Source organism: Camelina sativa, chromosome 11, assembly GCF_000633955.1.
Source record: "Camelina sativa cultivar DH55 chromosome 11, Cs, whole genome shotgun sequence".
Lineage (NCBI taxonomy): Eukaryota > Viridiplantae > Streptophyta > Magnoliopsida > Brassicales > Brassicaceae > Camelina > Camelina sativa.
The window spans coordinates 39,605,464-39,623,317 of NC_025695.1; the positions used below are offsets into that span (position 1 = coordinate 39,605,464).

General features: G+C 35.7%; 5 protein-coding genes across 5 annotated transcripts; 4 read left to right on the forward strand and 1 right to left on the reverse strand.

Annotated features, from left to right (window-relative positions):
* LOC104725619 (polyadenylate-binding protein 1-like) lies at nucleotides 134-2,515 on the forward strand. Its single transcript, XM_010444293.2, has 6 exons — nucleotides 134-390; nucleotides 511-613; nucleotides 909-976; nucleotides 1,534-1,725; nucleotides 1,814-1,929; nucleotides 2,141-2,515. Exons 1-6 carry the CDS (start codon nucleotides 235-237, stop codon nucleotides 2,184-2,186), a joined length of 681 nt encoding a protein of 226 aa, XP_010442595.1. The 5' UTR covers nucleotides 134-234; the 3' UTR covers nucleotides 2,187-2,515.
* LOC104725621 (probable RNA methyltransferase At5g51130) lies at nucleotides 3,478-6,081 on the forward strand. The gene is made up of 8 exons (XM_010444294.2): nucleotides 3,478-3,972; nucleotides 4,085-4,199; nucleotides 4,425-4,472; nucleotides 4,644-4,902; nucleotides 5,214-5,301; nucleotides 5,380-5,445; nucleotides 5,532-5,600; nucleotides 5,853-6,081. The coding sequence occupies exons 1-8, from the start codon at nucleotides 3,691-3,693 to the stop codon at nucleotides 5,940-5,942; spliced, it is 1,017 nt and encodes a 338-aa protein (XP_010442596.1). The 5' UTR covers nucleotides 3,478-3,690; the 3' UTR covers nucleotides 5,943-6,081.
* Nucleotides 6,160-8,825, reverse strand: LOC104725622 (RNA pseudouridine synthase 7-like). Its single transcript, XM_010444295.2, has 12 exons — nucleotides 8,644-8,825; nucleotides 8,522-8,565; nucleotides 8,356-8,433; nucleotides 8,155-8,255; nucleotides 7,960-8,047; nucleotides 7,705-7,783; nucleotides 7,528-7,610; nucleotides 7,352-7,417; nucleotides 7,063-7,119; nucleotides 6,840-6,968; nucleotides 6,461-6,669; nucleotides 6,160-6,381 (listed from the first exon to the last, which is right to left on the reverse strand). Exons 1-12 carry the CDS (start codon nucleotides 8,795-8,797, stop codon nucleotides 6,282-6,284), a joined length of 1,188 nt encoding a protein of 395 aa, XP_010442597.1. The 5' UTR covers nucleotides 8,798-8,825; the 3' UTR covers nucleotides 6,160-6,281.
* On the forward strand, nucleotides 9,084-12,259 carry LOC104725623. Its single transcript, XM_010444296.2, has 8 exons — nucleotides 9,084-9,519; nucleotides 9,984-10,123; nucleotides 10,262-10,361; nucleotides 10,451-10,549; nucleotides 10,703-11,050; nucleotides 11,154-11,246; nucleotides 11,352-11,558; nucleotides 11,645-12,259. Exons 1-8 carry the CDS (start codon nucleotides 9,178-9,180, stop codon nucleotides 11,909-11,911), a joined length of 1,596 nt encoding a protein of 531 aa, XP_010442598.1. The 5' UTR covers nucleotides 9,084-9,177; the 3' UTR covers nucleotides 11,912-12,259.
* LOC104725624 (ankyrin repeat-containing protein At2g01680-like) lies at nucleotides 16,368-17,840 on the forward strand. The gene is made up of 2 exons (XM_010444298.2): nucleotides 16,368-16,956; nucleotides 17,046-17,840. Exons 1-2 carry the CDS (start codon nucleotides 16,447-16,449, stop codon nucleotides 17,838-17,840), a joined length of 1,305 nt encoding a protein of 434 aa, XP_010442600.1. The 5' UTR covers nucleotides 16,368-16,446.

Consider the following 17,854-nt stretch of genomic DNA (forward strand, 5'->3'; position numbering starts at 1 on the left):
AAGGTCCAAGTTCCAACCGACGAATTTTTTTGGGTACATGTCTACTTTGGTGAATGTAGTTTTAAAGATTTTGTTAATTTACCAAAATTAACCTTTTCGGGTATATTTAATTACGAATAAACCTTCCAATCCCTTTCTTTCCCGATTTCAAGCCCTAAAAATCCCGAAACTTCTGTTTTCTCTCTTTCGCTTTTTTTACGACAGTCGCCGAGTGAGAGAGAGAGAGAGACGAAGATGCCGCTGCACGATGAGCAAGAGCACGAGGTGTACGGTGGAGAGATCCCAGAGGAGGAAGAAGGAGAGATGGATACGGAGGAGTATGAAGAACACGGCGGAGATGAAGGAGCCGCCGCCGGAGATGAGGAGCTTGAACCAGGCTCTAGCTCTAGGGTATTTTTGATTCTTCGATCTATCTTTTATCTAATTTAGATATATATATATATATAGACCCTTCCCTTGTTTGTCACTGTATCTTAGTATGTTGTTTTGCTTTGGATTTTGTTATGATAGGATTTGGAGGATATGAAGAAACGAATTAAGGAGATCGAGGAAGAAGCTGGAGCTTTGCGTGAAATGCAAGCCAAAGCTGAGAAAGATATGGGAGCTGGTCAAGGTTTGTGCTTATATAACCCATTCGTAGATTCTTGAATCTTTTTTATGCCCAGCTTCACGTAAACCTTAAATTGATAGATTAGGGTTAGAGCATCTCTTGTTAATTAGGATATTGCTTTATTGGAATCTTTTTAGGTGAATCAACGATTCTCTCAAGTAATTTACTGTAGTATGGAAACCATTATTAGTTTTGTGTGTTTAGTGATGAATTCTATTGAAACGATTCCAGTTTACTAGGAAAGAACACCCTTAGCTAATCGTGTTAATGCCCTTTTGATTGTTGCATATCAATGAAGATCCTTCAGGAGGTGTTAGTTCAGCTGAGAAGGAGGAAGTGGATTCGCGATCAATATATGTTGGCAATGTGAGGCTTCTTCCACCATTAATTTTCCCATGTTTTTTTTTATTAATGTTNTTGAATCAACGATTCTTTTAAGTAATTGACTGTAGTTTGGGTATAGTATGGAAACCATTATTAGTTTTGTGTGATTAGTGATGAATTTAATTGAAACGATTCCAGTTTACTAGGCAAGATTAACTCTAAGCTAATCGTGTTAATGCCCTTTTTATTGTTGCATATCAATGAAGATCCTTCAGGAGGTGTTAGTTCAGCTGAGAAGGAGGAAGTGGATTCGCGATCAATATATGTTGGCAATGTGAGGCTTCTTCCACCATTAATTTTCCCATGTTTTTTCATTGATGTTTGTATCTTTTTCAAAGAAAGTCTGTCTTTGTAGTGATTTGTGGTGTCACAGACTGTTGTTTATTTCGCTATCTCTTGCTATTGCTATCCTACTTAGCTTTTAAATTCATAAGACCTTATTAGTCATTTCCCATCTTTGTTGCTTTGAGAGTATCTCTGAAGTGTTAGTACCCGCTGATTCTTTAGCTTCCCTGTGTCTTTGGTTTTATGTATACTAGGTGGACTATGCATGTACTCCAGAGGAAGTCCAGCAGCATTTTCAATCCTGTGGGACAGTGAATAGGGTTACGATTCTGACTGATAAGTTTGGTCAGCCCAAAGGTTTTGCCTATGTTGAATTTGTGGAAGTAGAAGCTGTTCAGAATTCTCTTATTTTGAATGAGTCCGAACTGCATGGTCGTCAGATAAAGGTGCAAACTCGTTTTACGGACATGGAGTCAATTGTCTATATATCTAAATATATGTCATTAACAAAGCTTAGTTTAATCAATTTTTCAGGTATCTGCAAAGAGAACTAATGTCCCTGGAATGAAGCAATTTCGAGGAAGGCGTCCCTTTAGACCCATGAGGGGATTTATGCCAGGACCTCCATTCTACCCTCCATATGCCTATGGGTGCGTTCCAGGAACTTCTCTGCCTTGCTCTCTTTTTAACAAAACTAGCAGTGTTTGGGTTGTATTGACTAGTATAAAACCAGAGATTGTGATAAAAAAAGGAGAGATGAGAAGTTCATATGTTTGATTCGGTGTATATATATTAGTGAGAGGAATGGTCATGGGGTTGTTCATAAACATTGACGATGGTTGTTCTCATGGTTTTGTGCAGGAGAGTTCCCAGGTTCAGACGGGCCATGCGGTACAGACCGTACTGATCAAGGCAAATTGGTGTTAAAAGTAGCAGCTGCCTTTCGGTTCAGGAAGGTGCTTATCATCATCAACTCGATTCTCAACTTGGTTCATCGGGGGCGCTGCAGTTGTTTCGATTAACAGAGAAGAGTTGAAAGAAGAGTTGTATGAACAGAAGAGAGGAGAGAGGGAAATCATATTTTTAGAACTTCTGTACAATATTTGATGACAAGAGCAACATTTTGAGTTCCTTGTTCTTTATCCTTTTCAACACGAATCGCATAAAAACTCATAAGCTTTCCATTGAGATTGACCGCCACTCAGTTACTGCGAATTTTAACCCTTTTTTTTTATAGGTTTTGTGTGTTTTGATAAGATTTGAATCTCTGGCACAGTCATTACGTGAAAAAACTGAAAAGTGGTTAGTTAAACTGTTACATTCTTGCCAAATTTTCGAGCAGGTAACTCAATTTTTGTGTAGACCAAAGAAAAGGAAAGATAGAGATTCAACACACAAAAAGCATGTATTCACTCGCACAAAGCATGCGTTTACGTGTTATAAATATATCGATATCGCGGCCTATAATTAAATGACAAAGAGCATGAAACAAGTTACTGTTAGGAAGGTATGTGTTCGATTTTGAGGCGTCAAACTTTTGGGTGTGCAATGCATGATAAGGTCCTTACCGTCGACACCCAAATCTGATGTCTCATCGAACATATACTTTTTTTGCGGTGACTTTTTTCTTTTCACGCTTCGCTGGTTTCCAAATATGGTAGTGGATGGAACAGTTAAACAGTTTTAGAAATCTTGGTAAACAAAATTGGTTACTAAAATTTGTTCTCTTCTCAACCTAATGGAGAATATAATTCTAGTGACCGATTTTGTTTAATCAGGTTTTCTAAAACTGTAACTGTTTCCCTTTACGACAAAGACAAGTCATAATTTTTTCGCGTTCAAATGGACTGGCATGTAATTTCGGATTACCGTTTTGAGGACTCACTTTTTAGTACATAATCTGACTTTATTGTGTGATTCATTCCCCTCATAAACGGTACTCCCGAGAATCCATGCCAATTCCTTCATAAACGTTAATCCGAGAATCCATGCCAGTCTCCTCGTAAACGTTAATCTAATTAAGTCATTCCCCTCATAAACGCTAATCCGAGAATCACAATAAAGTCAAACTATGTACTAAAATGTGGAAAAAAAACAAAAAAAAGGCTTGAATAGAAACTTCGTATATTTACAGAAATAGGCTTGAAAATATATATAATTCCAAAAAGAAGATAAATACTTAATAAAGAGACTCGTTAAACCCTTTTTCGAGTTTCAAAGACGGTTCTTCTTCTTCCTCGCTCTCCGCCGCTTTATTATAGCTCTCGACCTCTCTACGAAAAAACCCTCTCTAGCGCTAGTTTCGTCGAGTCTCTCTGTTTAGACTAATCGTTTTGTTTTCGATTCTATCTTATCGAGTTGATCGCGGTAACGTATAAACCCTTGCTCCGCGGGATTATTTTGTCTCACATATGAAACCAACGTCGTGTGAGAGAATGGGTCGGGACAACGATCAGAAGAAGGATAAGAAGAAGAGAAAGAGAAGCCATGAGAATGAGAAGAGTGTTGAGAAAGTTGTAGCTAATGAAGAGAAGAAAGTCCCAACCCAGCAGAAGCAGCAACAAGGGAACGAGAAAGTCCCAACCCAGCAGCAGAACCAGAATCAGCTACAAGGCAACTGTAATCAAAGCAAGAAGAAGAAGAGCCAAGAAGTCTACCCTTTTGGAAACTACAGAAACTACTATGGTTACCGAGTAAGCCTCTCTGCACTTTGTTATTTTGGTAGTCTTGTTTCAAAATCTTTCCTACTCTGCTCATCTTTTGATGTTAATATTGGTTAATCTCTGACTTTGGATTTATTATTAGATTAGCAATGACACGGATGAGGATCCTCGGCTTAAAGTATTGAAGAAAGAGTGGTTTGTAGGCAAGGACTGTCTTGACATTGGCTGCAACAGCGGCATTATGACTATTCATATTGGTATGTTCTACTCATAAACTGTTCCACGTCTTTTAATTCATAGTTCAAGAATCAATGCCTATTATCTTTGAAAGGTGTAGCCTTTTGTGAAGTTTAGTTACATGTCCTTATGAGAATGCTTTAGTAGAGTGTGAATGGGTTTTCATTGTGTCTGAAATCACTCTGTTAGCATAGACAATTTATATGATCATTAACGGATACTTGTTTTTTTTTCCACTTCTTCAGCTAAAAAGTTTGGTTGCCGGAGCATTCTTGGAGTTGATATTGATTCAAGTAAGAACTATTGGCTGTTATATTATCTTCCAAGTTTTGCTTTATATAGAAACTGAATGTTTTGTCTGATTTAAGTGTAACTCAAGTGGCAACACAGAACTGTTGTTATTATTTTCCTGATACAAATATTTTTGAAACTTGTGCATTGAACAAAAGTTTCTTTGATTGAAGGTCGTATTGAGGATGCTCACTGGCATCTTAGGAAGTTTGTCAGAATGCAGAATTCTGCTAAGTCAAGTGAAAAGGAATCTAGTTCAAAGAGTGCAGATGGAGCACATGGTTCAATGGAGCAATCTACTTCTCTCTCCAATGGCGAGGTGAAGGCAGACATCCCAGAAACTATAGACCTGTCTCAGATTGTGTCCTTCCAGAAGGAGAATTTTGTTCTAACCCGAAATCTTGACGAGAATCGTTATGATACAATTCTATGGTAAATTAGTTAAGTCCTTTCTCTTTTTGCTCTTTTTCTCACTCGTGTGTTGGCCTTTGCACTTTTGGGAGGGTTAGAAACAAAAGAATAGTCACCAGTTGGTACTGCTCATACCTCAAAGTGCTTATGAAGTTCCAACTGTAGTTGAGAAAAGACTTACATGAGGTTTTAGTTAAATAATCTTATGTTACTAAACCTGGCTAAAAGGAGGTTACATTTTTAGTTGCAAGTAAAACTTCCTCTGACTTGGTTTTCTAAGGCTGGATTTGAAAATAACAACTTTATTGATGATATTTTTACTTTTTATGCAGTTTAAGTGTGACAAAATGGGTTCATTTGAATTGGGGCGATGATGGCTTGATCACCTTATTTTCAAAAATTTGGCGTCTTCTTCAACCGGTAACTATATCATACTAAAATCAGGTGCCCATAATTTACTTTTCGTATCTGCAACTGACAGTTGGGTTTGCTTTTCAGGGTGGAATCTTCATAATGGAACCTCAGCCTTGGAAATCTTATGAAAACAATCGCCGTGTCTCAGAGGTGTGTATGTACGCAAATTTCTTTCTAATTGCACAAGTTAGCTAGATATATAGTTTGAGTCTTTGTTTGCTTTGTGTGTTTTGCAGACAACTGCAATGAATTACCGAAAGATTGTTTTACGACCAGACCGTTTCCAAGAAATTCTTCTTGATAAGGTACTCTGTCCACTCCATTTTATTCCTTAGTTCGCCCATACTTCTTCTTGATCTGTAAATTCAATCAAGCGTAGTATAAGTGTGGTTCAAAGTTAGAATAACGTTTTGGGTAAAGTGTTAATGGAAATTGTTATGTAGTACAACCCATTTTTGTAACGACATAGTTTTGGCTTCTTTTTATTATAACCTGATGTTGTTGGCAAGTTTTGGGGTTGGATCCTTATCATTTCTTGTGTTTTGGTTTTGGCACAGATTGGTTTCAGAACAGTAGAAGATCTTACATCAGGCTTGTCGGGTGCAAGCAAAGGGTTTGATAGACAAATTCTTGCGTTCCAGAAATGACCAGTTGCGTCGCTAGTTTTTGAAAAGCCTTGTGAAAATCAAATTAATATGGAACGGCATGGTTATATTTCGTTTCATATCTAATATGCAAACTATTTTTGCTACAGCTTAGGCTCTCTAATCCAATTCTTTTGGTCCTCTTTTTTTGTACACGGTTTTTAGTGATAATGAAACAAAAACTTTGAATCGATAAATGAGAGAATCTTTGAATCCAAGATTCAAAAAATCAACTTGATACTCTTCCATGTAAGCACTAATCAGCATGTCTGTCGAACATGTATACAAAACAATACAGTTGCCACAAGTGTTGGTAACAAGAATTACAGTATCAAATAAATGTTAAAGGGATGCCCAAGATGGATAAGGACATTCGTATTCCCAGCCAGTTCCAGAGTATTGAACGCAATGTAGCCAAAGAGCCTCGTCATGCTCCTCATATCTACATAAGTTAGAAATATGAGACACCATTTGGATGAAAACAATTACACAGTAGTGGTTTTAGAATTTCTGTTTTTTACCCTTGTGGGATCAACTTTGGGCAGTTTGTGCACATTGGATCGATGCTGAAATCTTCACTGGAATACACGTAGTCATCTGGAGAGACCATCTTTCTCTCACCCGCATTAATTCTTTTTGCAATATAGGTCTCAAGATTATCTATGTGTTGATTGAGATAAAGTGGGTCATTTGCTATGGGATGCCCTGTATATTGAAGATGCACTCGAATCTACAAACGTCAAAACCAAAATGAGAAACCCCAAAAGGCCAAACTCTCTCTTATCTACTTTTCCCATGGCTAATAAGATCTAGACACCGAAGCTTTATAAGTTTTGACCACATTCTACGTATAATGGCTGATAAATACGCATGATCTACTATGTATAATCGTTTGCTTACTTGATGGGTTCGTCCTGTCACTGGTTCACACGAGACGAGGCTATGAGTCCCATATGTAGCGATTCTAGTGAACTTGGTACATGCAGGCTTCCCCTTCACCTTCTTATCATCACCACTTGAAATGGCGTCCTGCATATATCATATACACATTCCGATATTTTTACTTACAAGTGCAGAATGGAAGATTGCATTCTTTAAATATATAGGCATAATGTGGCTTTACCTCTGCTGTGCTTCTTCCTTCGCTGCCATTATAATTTATGTTGGCATCGACTACCATCTGACACATCAAAGTCATGAAGCTACATCAATTTAATTCCCAAACCAAAAGCCCCAGTGTTTTCCATATTATAATTCCCTCAAGATAAGCTGGTAGAATTTAAGATTTGGATGGTATGACTGCCCTCAAATCAATATTTAAACCATAGTGAGTATCACTCGTGTACCAGTATATGAACATGGTAATTATAAACAGTCCAATATCATCAATAATGTGAAGAGAGATTCCAAACCTCATTTTCTGGGAACACGCCAATAACCTTTGCAATATAACGTTTCTTCACCAGTCCACCCTCAATCTGAAACAATCAAGATAAGTACTAAGTGTGACATTTTGATTAATCAGAGCCAATAGCATCTTAGGAATTATAGTATAGCCAAGCGAAATGACACTAAATTATAACAGTACCTGTTGCCTAAAAAAATCAGCTTTTGCAGCAGTTCTTGCTATGATGAGCAATCCAGAAACCAAACGGTCTAATCTGTGAATAGCTGTGAAATGATGCAAGGATAACTCATATAGTATTATTTTAAAAAGAGTAAGCTAAATCTATATATCCTTTTCAAAATATCTGAGGCTGGATACGAAAGAGAGTGCCTAGATCATGCTCAGCATCAAGGATTCCAACAACTGTGTTCTTACGGTATTGACCACAAGGATGCACCTACACAATAACAAAAATACCAGCGTTGTTACCAAAATATCAATAGTACGCCACAAAGGCATTAAACATGTAAATGTATACAATGATGTTCAGTTTGGTTTATGGTCTAATTTAATCATTCCAAATAAAACCCGTAGACCAAAAGAACTGAAAGATATCCAACGAGAAACACTCACAGGAACAGAAGCTGGTTTGCAGACAGTAACAACATCAGGTTCTTGATGAAGGATCACAACATCATCAATCATCACCGGTGGTTCATGCCTGAAAACCTTTCACACATTTAGAATATGGAATTCACATGCAATACAAAACTGGTTTCAATAAGCAAATGCAAACCATCTGAATAAAGTTTAGTTCAAAGAACATACCTATGAAGGAAGTGAGTAATCTTTTGTGATGATTTTACAATGTATGAAACAGGTACAATCTCTCCATCAACTTTGATTCTACCACTTTTGACTGCACCAACCTACAATGTTCAACAACATATAAAAAATTCCCTAAACACCAGACTTATTATAAAACTAAGTCCTTTGAGATTAAAGGAGAATGAGAGCTAAGTTACTTACATAATAATCACGAGGCCGGCCTTTAAATTCGTCGGCAAACAAATCCACAATTGTTTTCCCTGTCCATCGTTTGTTCACCTACATCAATTTCAATATCCCTGTGGCTTACTCTGGTGGTATGAGCAAAATAACTAGCGCTAAAGATGTAAGATGAAAACACACTTACATGAGAAATGAACTCGAAGTAGTACGGTCTCACATGGCGTCTCCCTACACAAACAAAATCAAACGATTGATCGATTTGTAAGGGATATCGAAGATTGGAGGAGGATTCTTTTTTTTTTTTACCTCCATGGAAGATGTAGTCCTGCTTCTGTGACAGTTTAGAAGATGACTGCAAAAGTAGATGGTCAGCATTCATGGTGTTTGAGCTAGTGGCGACGACTGTAGTAGTAGAGACGGCCTTCTCTACGCCGTCGTCTTCTTGCTGTTTCCGTTTCATTTTTTTTTTCCGATTTTAATCTTAGCGGTGGTGGTACTACTGGTCGTTGTCAATCTTAACTTGGTACAGTTTTGGGTTTAACCAAGTTTTTAATTAAACGCTTACAATAAACCAAAAAATTAGACAATTTGGTTCGGTTCAATTCGGGTTTCGGTTTGAGCTTTATAATGGTAAGAAGGAAAAAAAATATTTCGGATTTTTCCCAAATAAAGAAAAATAGAAAAAAAATCAAAAGTAATAAATGATGACGTGTCGTAGCATCATATCCCAATCGCTTCTTCTTCCTCACTGCTCCCAACATTTCTCTGATTGCATCATTTTACATATAGCTTACAAAGGAGCTCTGAAGCTTTTCCGATTTCAATTCCCGTTACTCGACGATGCCTTCTTCGTTCTCCAAGCCGGTTTTGGATCCTTCGTATTTGCCTCCACCGGTTTCTCCTTTATCTCAAGACAGCTCGGAGGCTGAGCGCCGGCTTCGTGAGGCGGAGGAGAGGCTACGCGATGCCATGGCGGAGCTTCAGCGTAGACAGCGCTCTGCGGCGCGTGGATCTCAGGCAGAGCTTTGTGATCACGCTGACGTTTCTTGTGTAGCCAATGCCATCGGGAATTTATGTCAGAGCTTTCTTCTCTCTTATGGTGTTAGAGTTGGGATCGGAATCCTTCTTCGCGCTTTTAAGCTTGCTAGGGGACAGTCTTATTCTTCGCTTCTTGATCTGAAGGTGAGGGAATTGAGAGAATTAAGATTATTTTTGTGTGGCAGTTTCTATGGTTTATGTTTGAGATTTTGAGTCTTACGAGTTACGAGTCTGCTTCATCGTTCAATTTGATACGATTCTTTTGAAATTAGGGCCAATGGTGGTCATTGACTTCGGCTTAAGAAATATGAGGCGGTGCCAAAATGGTTCAAATGTTGTTTATCAAGAGGCCAAAGTGTTCAAATCTTGATGCATGCTCTATCATCTCTGCTTGTTGTCAAGCATTGCCATGTTGTGTTCTTATTTTCCGGAGGCTAGATTGAATTTTCCAGTTGGGCTACAAACGTGTAGATGCACCTGTGAGGTGTTTGACTTTTGTTTAGGATGTGTCGAAATAAGTTGTTTGCCTAGGTCTCCCTTCAAGTTCTACTAACAATGTTCTGAGTCTTGGTATTTGTGATTAACTAACACATGAACATTGGTTGCAGCAACTTGTCTCAGAGAAAGATTTGATAGTGAGGGAAGAGGCATGTCGTATTGGTCTACTTTTTGGTGGCTTTACCGGCTCGTATCACGCCCTTAGATGCTGTTTGAGGAAGTGGAGAAAGAAAGAGACGCCGCTCAATTCGTAAGTCTTTGGTTTCTATTCGCTATTGTCTTCATGTTTGTATTGTATCTGTTTTTTTTTATATGCTCCTCTTGTTTGCTTGTGCATAGTGCTTGAAAAGTATATACCTTATTATGACTTTGATTAAGGGTGGAGCAGAGTCTTAGCAGGTTCAATTGCGGGTTTGTCTGTCCTGGCTTTAGATGATTCCAACCAGCGGCGCACGCTTGCTCTATACCTCTTGGCTAGATTAGGCCAGGTAAATCTAATGGTCATAGTATTGTCTGTCGTACTAGTTATATCAGATGTATTTTGAGAGTCTGATCTTCTTTTTTTTCTTATTAATAGGCGGCTTATAATTCCGCAAAGTCAAAGAACAAGTTCCATCTTTGGGGAAGCCATTGGAGACATGGAGATTCATTACTTTTTTCTCTTGCATGTTCTCAGGTAATTGAAATTCTTCTCTTTTCTGCCTGTTCCAGTGTTCTGAATACTAGTAATGGAAGTGGTATAGATGTTGAAGAAAATTGTTTTGCACTATACGTATCTCTCTAATCTGATATAATAGTGATTATGATCCGCAAACTAATTTTGTTGCAGGTCATGTATGCCTTTATAATGCGTCCTGAAACCTTGCCAAAATCATATAGAGAATTTATTCAGAAGACTGGTCCAGTTGCAAGGCCTGTCTATCAGGCTGTAAGAGAATGCTGCAGAGGTGGTCCAATCGATGTAGCCTCCTTATCAGACTATATTTCTAGTAAAAACCCAGCTAGTGACGTGAAGGTGGAAGAGTTTGCTTCCATCATTCCTTGTTCAGCTATTCATCCAAACACTAACTCCTGTCTGGCCCAAAATGCTAATGCAATGTCAGCTACATTCAAGAAAACATTTCCTTTATACTTCTCCCTGACATTTGTCCCATATGTCGTTCTACACCTGCAAAAGGTAAGGCTTTTTCCTTAAACTCTCCCATTTCAGTCATTTAGATCTGGGTTTATCCTTTAGTCAGACATTATATGTATTTTCTGATTTCATCCTACACTTTCAGTTTGTGGCTTCCCCGTACCGGACATCTTGGCTTGCAATTAGGGATTCAGTTAGATCGACTTCCTTCTTGTCTGCTTTTGTTGGGATTTTTCAGGTAGCTGGTTTTTACGTTTGATTGTGCCCCATCCTATTGTGCAGATAGTTTTCTAAAACCATTCCAAATATATGTGCCTAAATATCTGTTAACCAATTGCTCCAGGCTTTCATATGTGCACATAGAAAAGTTGCAACCAAGGACCACAAGCTCGTTTATTGGTTTGCGGGTGGTGTAGCCGCCCTTTCGGTTATGCTGGAGAAAAAACCTAGACGCTCTGAGCTTGCCCTATACGTTCTTCCACGAGCAGGAGATTCTCTGTGGGAGATACTTATTAACCGCCACCTTCTTCCAGATATTAAAAACGCTGAGGTACAATACAAACTACTCTTGTTATTTCCAACTCTCTTCCCATTTTAACAATGGAAATGATGTTTTATTCCAACCGATGAAATCAGGTGGCTTTATTCTGTGGATGTATGGGAGGAATCATGTACTACCTAGAATATGAACCGGATACAATGGCTCCATTTCTGAGGGGACTCATCCGTCGGTTTCTTGCTAGTCAAATAAGCAATCCTAGCAGCAAATACCCTCAGAGTTCGTCGTATACATATCTCCAGACTCTAGATGCATTGAAGAAACCGAAAACGCAGGAGAGCCGAGAAGGCGAAACTCCCAAAGCTGAAGAAAAGTATAACTTGGAGGCAATTCCTGGTCTTTAGAAGCAGAAGCTATCTGATACTGTATTAGCATCCGACGTGGATATTGAACAAACCAAAGACGGCCCTTTACAGATCATGATTTTGATTGTTGTGTTTCAGGAAGTTAAACCTTTACAGATCATGATTTTTATTGTGTTTCCGGAAGTTAAATGTGAACTTTCCAGAAGAGAAGGGTTAGTCTCCACAGAGAAAACTTAAGAGATTGTAGTGATTTATAGGATTTTAGGAGTCTTTTAAGTTTTTATTATTTTCTTTCACGTAATAACAACTATCTCTTCTTTATTTCAATGAGAGAAGTTGCAGAATGTAGAAGATTCGAATACAATTACAACACAAGTTTTCACTTGATTTATTCCTTTTTCGACTATTATTCTTATTCTTTTGTCTAATCTCGATACGTTCCTTATATCCTTATTCTAACAAACTCATTTGAACAAAAAACACAGTTTCGTAAGTTTCATCATGTGAAACTAATGGGAGATAAGTCAACTCGGCTAAGATCGGACTTGGTCTTTTGACTCTCATATTCAAAAGTTAATTTATCTCTTTGGTTGGTGTTGTCAGCGAGTCAGAATATCTGGTTTTGAACGTATACAATTCATAAGATATGTCTAATCTATAATATTAAAAGGAAATCATTTTTAATAAGTAGACATAGATTAAAAAATTATTACATGAAATGCCACTCAAATTAGACTTAATCATCGAGCCAAACAGATACTAAATGAGTTAGGATTAGCAAAAAAATCGGAGCCAAACAGATATTATTTGGTATTTAAGTGTATAAGTCATTTAAGCTAAACAAATAAAAATCGTACCCAAACAAGATGGTTACACCATATTAAAGTGTCTATTTTCCTAAAAGCTAAATAAATCTTTCAATGTAATTACCATAAATGCCAATAAAACTAAATAACAAGATAATTTTCTAATGTTTATGGAAACTGAAATTATTATACTATAACAGCCCAATCAACAAGATAATAATTACTTAATGTGTATGGAAATTGAATTAAAAATAATAATAATTACTTAATATTTATGGAAATTATTTAAGTTTGTTGCCAAAAAAATCGGACTCTTAAATTCGAAATATATGTAAATATATTTAAGTTTCTAATACATTTTGAGATATTGCTGGAAACAACTATTTAATTTTAATATAATAATAATTATTTATTTGGGTAAGAAGTAGTCCAAATTAATTTATTACCATAAATAACGTGGATAATTAAAGGAAACAAATATTGGATTATCCAAAATGGAAATAGATAACGTTAGTTTCTTAAAATTTGTTCAAGAAAACTACAAATACTTTTGTGAAATGAAACAATAGTTACAAACAAGACGACAATAACCAATGAAAAATATCTATAAAAGGAATGTGTTCTTTTCTATTGATTTCAAAATGATTAATAAGAAAGTATTTCAAAAATCTATTCAAATAATAGATAAAAATAAATTATTATTTTAAATTTATGAAATATTTTTAATGTTTAGTTAAATAGGAGATCTACTATATCCTAATTTAGTGAAAATTCTAATTTTACAATAAAATATTATGTTTAATTAAAATAAATGATGAATAGTATAAATTGAATTCTATAATAATTTTACATCGATTATGGATTGAAATTAATTGAAGATAATTTAAGTAATTAGTAACTGATATTATTTTTTCGATATTGTGAAAATTATAATAAGATTTGTTTAGATTCTTTTGTTTTAGTCAGGAAACAAATATTAAAACAAAATATGGTAAAATTTATAGTGGCGAAAATTGTGGATGAACAATTAGGAAATTTATGCAATGTTTTGGGTAAAAAATATCTTAACAATAAATGACAAATCACAAATAGATAATTAACTTATGCCATACCATTTTCCTATATATATATAACGAAATATTTGTGTTTAAAGCCTAGAATATCCTTTTTTGTTTCTCAATTTCGATAGCACATATATTTTTCTTTGTTCTATTTGCTAATTGAAGTAGAATCTAATTTTGAGTTTTCTTTTTAATTCTTGATTTCAGCTTTCGAATGGACCATGGAAACAGTTGTTTTCCCACCTTGTGTGTCAGTATCTCGTCAAAACTATGGTACTTTGATCTATTTATTTTTGAATTTTACTTAGTTTGTTGACTTGGTGGATTTTATATTATGTTAAGTTTGATCTTTATTTTGCATGACACTTTTTGATTGAAAGAGTTTATAAATTGATTTATTAAATCATCAAAAAAAGTTATCAGAATATTGAGAAGAGCAGGAAGAGCTGTTCATAGAACATAGATCCTCAAAGCAACTCATCAAGTTGTAATTATTTTTGTTACATAATGATGTAATTTTGTGGTTAGTATTGAGGTTTAAGGAGATTTTTGTGTATTAATAATTTGTGTGCTTTGTTTTTGTAGATGGCAAACTTTGGTTCAATAATTTGGACTTGGGAATCAAACTCATAGGTATATAATACACATAAACATCAAGATTCTCATTGTTGTTAATATTTAATGTTTTTTTTTAATTTACTAATAATTTGGGTGTGTTTATACAGGATTAAATGTCAATATAGTCGAGAAGCCTATGAAACTGTCTTCTTTTATGTTCAAAACGAAATTGTTTTTAATATGTGTTAATAAATCTTTATGTTCATAAAGAGAATAAATGACTAATAAACCTCAAAATTATGTACAATTCCAACTCATCCTAAGACAATCATCACACAAGAATAAAGTATGAAAACCATTTTAAAATAGCTTGGCTGCAGTTATTAAACGCACATAAGGATATCTATATATTTGTGAGATTAGTAGTGTGAAGAAGAAAGTATGTAGGTTGAAAAATGGAGACTTTAATTATGACGTGAAGAAAATACTTCACTTGTGATTGATTTTATTGTGTTTAGACTTATAAATAGGCAACATTAAGTTTAAGATATATATGTGTGGTATAAAATATAAAGTGTTTATTCATATATTTTACAAAAAAATTGTAAATTCACATTTCTTTTTCTATTTTACCAAGTGTATAATAAATTAATAATATTATTGAATGAAGGATAAAAACATTGACTCATGGAATATCAATAGTTTTATACCCAATACTTTTGAAAATCATTTTTAAAAATTTCGATAACAGATCAGATTATTAAAGTCGATATTTTTTTTTTTCAACCATTGGACCACAACAGGCCAGCCCATTAGCCTAATCCCTACATTCGTAGGGAGCGGGACTCGATCCTTGGTGTGATGGTGTCTTGTGCATTAAGGACTTACCTTTGGCAATTGCACAAGGTCAAGTCGATATTCTATATATGTAAAATTATTTAATTTGATGATATATTATTTGTTATTTCCAAAAACGATCATCTAAATGAATATGTCCAACAAAAAATTATTTTTTTTTTCAAAAAAAGTTTAACAAAAATACTAATCAATTCTGATTATAATAAATAGATGAAAACCAAAAAATTTGAATATTTTTTTTCAAATATGAATACATTTATTATATTTGTAATATATAATCTAACCACAATTTACTATTTCAAAAAGTAGTATATTCTTTATATAAATTTTGGATTTTAGATTCATCAGTATCTCAAAAATTCAAATATTATCGATTTCAAAAATATTAATTCAAAATATATATTATGTTGAAGTTTTGTGGATTTTGGTTCATAAGTGAAAAAAAAACAATTTTTAACAGTTAAGAATAGATTTAATGGATTAATATCATAACTGCTATGATTCTAATAAATTATATGGTGAAAGGATTATTATTTCATTCTCACACTTTTATAGCGGACTAATATAATTTTATGTTATAGATCCTATATAACTAAATATATCTACAAATAAAACCCATACATACGTGAGGATCCGAAACACTTACTTATTTTTTATCTGATAAACTAAAATATATGAAATGTGTAGATTATTATTAAAACCACAGTTATGAGATGAAAATCATATCTGGGCGGAACATATCACTTTTGTTTTACTATTTTTCTGCCCTGAAATAGATATATTGTCTTTTTCTTACTGTTTTTTTAATGTAGTTATCTTTACATATGCCGAAGACAAAACTGATAATTTTTTTAGTCTAAACCAAATTATAAACAAATCTAATACTTAACTGGTATGAGTGCAGATTATGAATGTTAACATTCCTAAAAAAATATGTTTACAAACATAACTCCACACATATATAATATATTATAAATCTAATAGCAAACTTAGTTTTTGAAAACAAACTTAGTTTTTTGAAATCAATCCCCCACAACTTAGTTTTTGAAAGCAAACTTAGTTTTTGACTTCGTACTATATGAATTCCTTGAATCTAGTAATTAATACAAAAGAACTGACACTTGTAATGTAAGCAGATGTTCCATTTAAGGAATTCATACATATGCTACGAAGTCAAATGTCAAAGGGAGTTTTGTAATAGAATAATTACAAGCGGTTGTCGTGATGGGTACACACACCTTCATTGTATATTCAAATCTATCTCCTCTCTCCCTTCTGCATCATCATCAAAATGGATGATTTTGAGATTCATTTACCAAAGGAGATCGTACCGGATCCTCTCCATAACTCCTTCAATCCTAGGCGTGAAGAGTATGCCATCGGCGGGAAAATTCTTCGACAGCGGTCAGGCCTTGTCTTTGACTTGGACAAAGACGGTTTTAGCCCTCTGCATGCGGCTGCAGCAGCCGGTCAAGTAGAGACCGTGAAGGCAATTTTGGGAATTGATAAGAAGTTTTGCCGGTTAAAAGGTAAAGATGGAAAGACTCCACTTCATCTAGCAACGATGACAGGGAAAATCGATGTGATCAGAGAGGTAGTGTCAAGCTGTGTTGATTGCTTAGAAGACGAGACGGTCCAAGGTCAAACTGCTTTGCACCTTGCTGTTCTGCACCAAGAGACTGGAGCCGTCACGGCCATTGTTGATTTGATCACAGAGCAGAATCGAATTGACGTATTGTACAAGAAAGATGAACAGGGTAACACTGCTCTTCATCTTGCGACCTGGAGAAAAAGTCGCCAGGTAAGATAAAAATTTATGTTGCGGTTATATATCTGTCTTAGAGCATAATGAAAATCTGATTTCTTTCCTTCTGTTCTTTATTCTTATAGGTGATTGAAGTGTTGGTTCAGGCAATACCAGAAGAGTCAAGGTCATTTGAGGTGAATGCTATGAACAAGATGGGTCTCTCTGCACTGGATTTGCTGGTTATGTTTCCGAGCGAAGCTGGCGATAGAGAAATCTATGAGAAATTCATCGAAGCTGGAGCTCAAAGAGGGCGAGACGTTGGTACCACTAATGTCGAGAGAACCACTTCTACTTCTACTTCCACATGCCAAGAGAGATCCCAAAGCCACAAAGATCTTGTCAAGTACTTTACTTTCAAAAAGCACAGAGACTCACCATCAGAAGCACGTAGCGCATTGCTGGTGGTGGCTTCACTAGTTGCCACAGCCACGTTTCAGGCCAGCTTGACTCCACCAGGTGGAACCTGGCAAGATAGCTCAATACCTGCTGTATCCCAGAACACAACGAGCGTGACTGCTACAAATCAACAAGCTCATATCGCAGGGCAATCTATCATGGGGACCTTTAATGGGGTTGCTTTCACTATGTTTGTGTTCTTTAATACAATTGGGTTTTCGGTTTCACTTTCTATGCTAAACATTCTCACCCTCGGGTTCCCATTGCGGTTCCAGCTTCAGATTTGTATGATGGCTATGTATTTCTCGCACAACACAGCCATGACCAGCATTGCACCTGATCAGGTCAAGCTTTACTGCATTCTCATCACGTCCATCCTTGCTGCTGCCACCCCGAGTCTGATGAGGTTGCTCGAGAAGCCTATTAGCATGCTCGGACAATTTGTGGACTCCAGGTTACCGAAAATTTGTTCCATGATTTGACTTTCTTGGAAACG

Bases quoted from the DNA above. Each gene is read 5' to 3' on its own strand.
- LOC104725624 (XM_010444298.2), top strand. From the start codon at position 16,447: ATGGATGATTTTGAGATTCATTTACCAAAGGAGATCGTACCGGATCCT. The intron at 16,957-17,045 runs GTAAGATAAAAA...TTATTCTTATAG, and splicing joins CCTGGAGAAAAAGTCGCCAG to GTGATTGAAGTGTTGGTTCA.
- LOC104725623 (XM_010444296.2), top strand. From the start codon at position 9,178: ATGCCTTCTTCGTTCTCCAAGCCGGTTTTGGATCCTTCGTATTTGCCT. The intron at 10,124-10,261 runs GTAAGTCTTTGG...AGGGTGGAGCAG, and splicing joins AAAGAGACGCCGCTCAATTC to AGTCTTAGCAGGTTCAATTG. The intron at 11,051-11,153 runs GTAAGGCTTTTT...CTACACTTTCAG, and splicing joins TCGTTCTACACCTGCAAAAG to TTTGTGGCTTCCCCGTACCG.
- LOC104725622 (XM_010444295.2), bottom strand. From the start codon at position 8,797: ATGAAACGGAAACAGCAAGAAGACGACGGCGTAGAGAAGGCCGTCTCT. The intron at 8,256-8,355 runs GTAAGTAACTTA...TGAACATTGTAG, and splicing joins GCCGGCCTCGTGATTATTAT to GTTGGTGCAGTCAAAAGTGG. The intron at 7,120-7,351 runs GTTTGGAATCTC...TTGATGTGTCAG, and splicing joins GCGTGTTCCCAGAAAATGAG to ATGGTAGTCGATGCCAACAT.
- LOC104725619 (XM_010444293.2), top strand. From the start codon at position 235: ATGCCGCTGCACGATGAGCAAGAGCACGAGGTGTACGGTGGAGAGATC. The intron at 391-510 runs GTATTTTTGATT...TTGTTATGATAG, and splicing joins AACCAGGCTCTAGCTCTAGG to GATTTGGAGGATATGAAGAA. The intron at 614-908 runs GTTTGTGCTTAT...ATATCAATGAAG, and splicing joins AGATATGGGAGCTGGTCAAG to ATCCTTCAGGAGGTGTTAGT.
- LOC104725621 (XM_010444294.2), top strand. From the start codon at position 3,691: ATGAAACCAACGTCGTGTGAGAGAATGGGTCGGGACAACGATCAGAAG. The intron at 4,200-4,424 runs GTATGTTCTACT...CCACTTCTTCAG, and splicing joins CATTATGACTATTCATATTG to CTAAAAAGTTTGGTTGCCGG. The intron at 5,302-5,379 runs GTAACTATATCA...TTTGCTTTTCAG, and splicing joins TTTGGCGTCTTCTTCAACCG to GGTGGAATCTTCATAATGGA.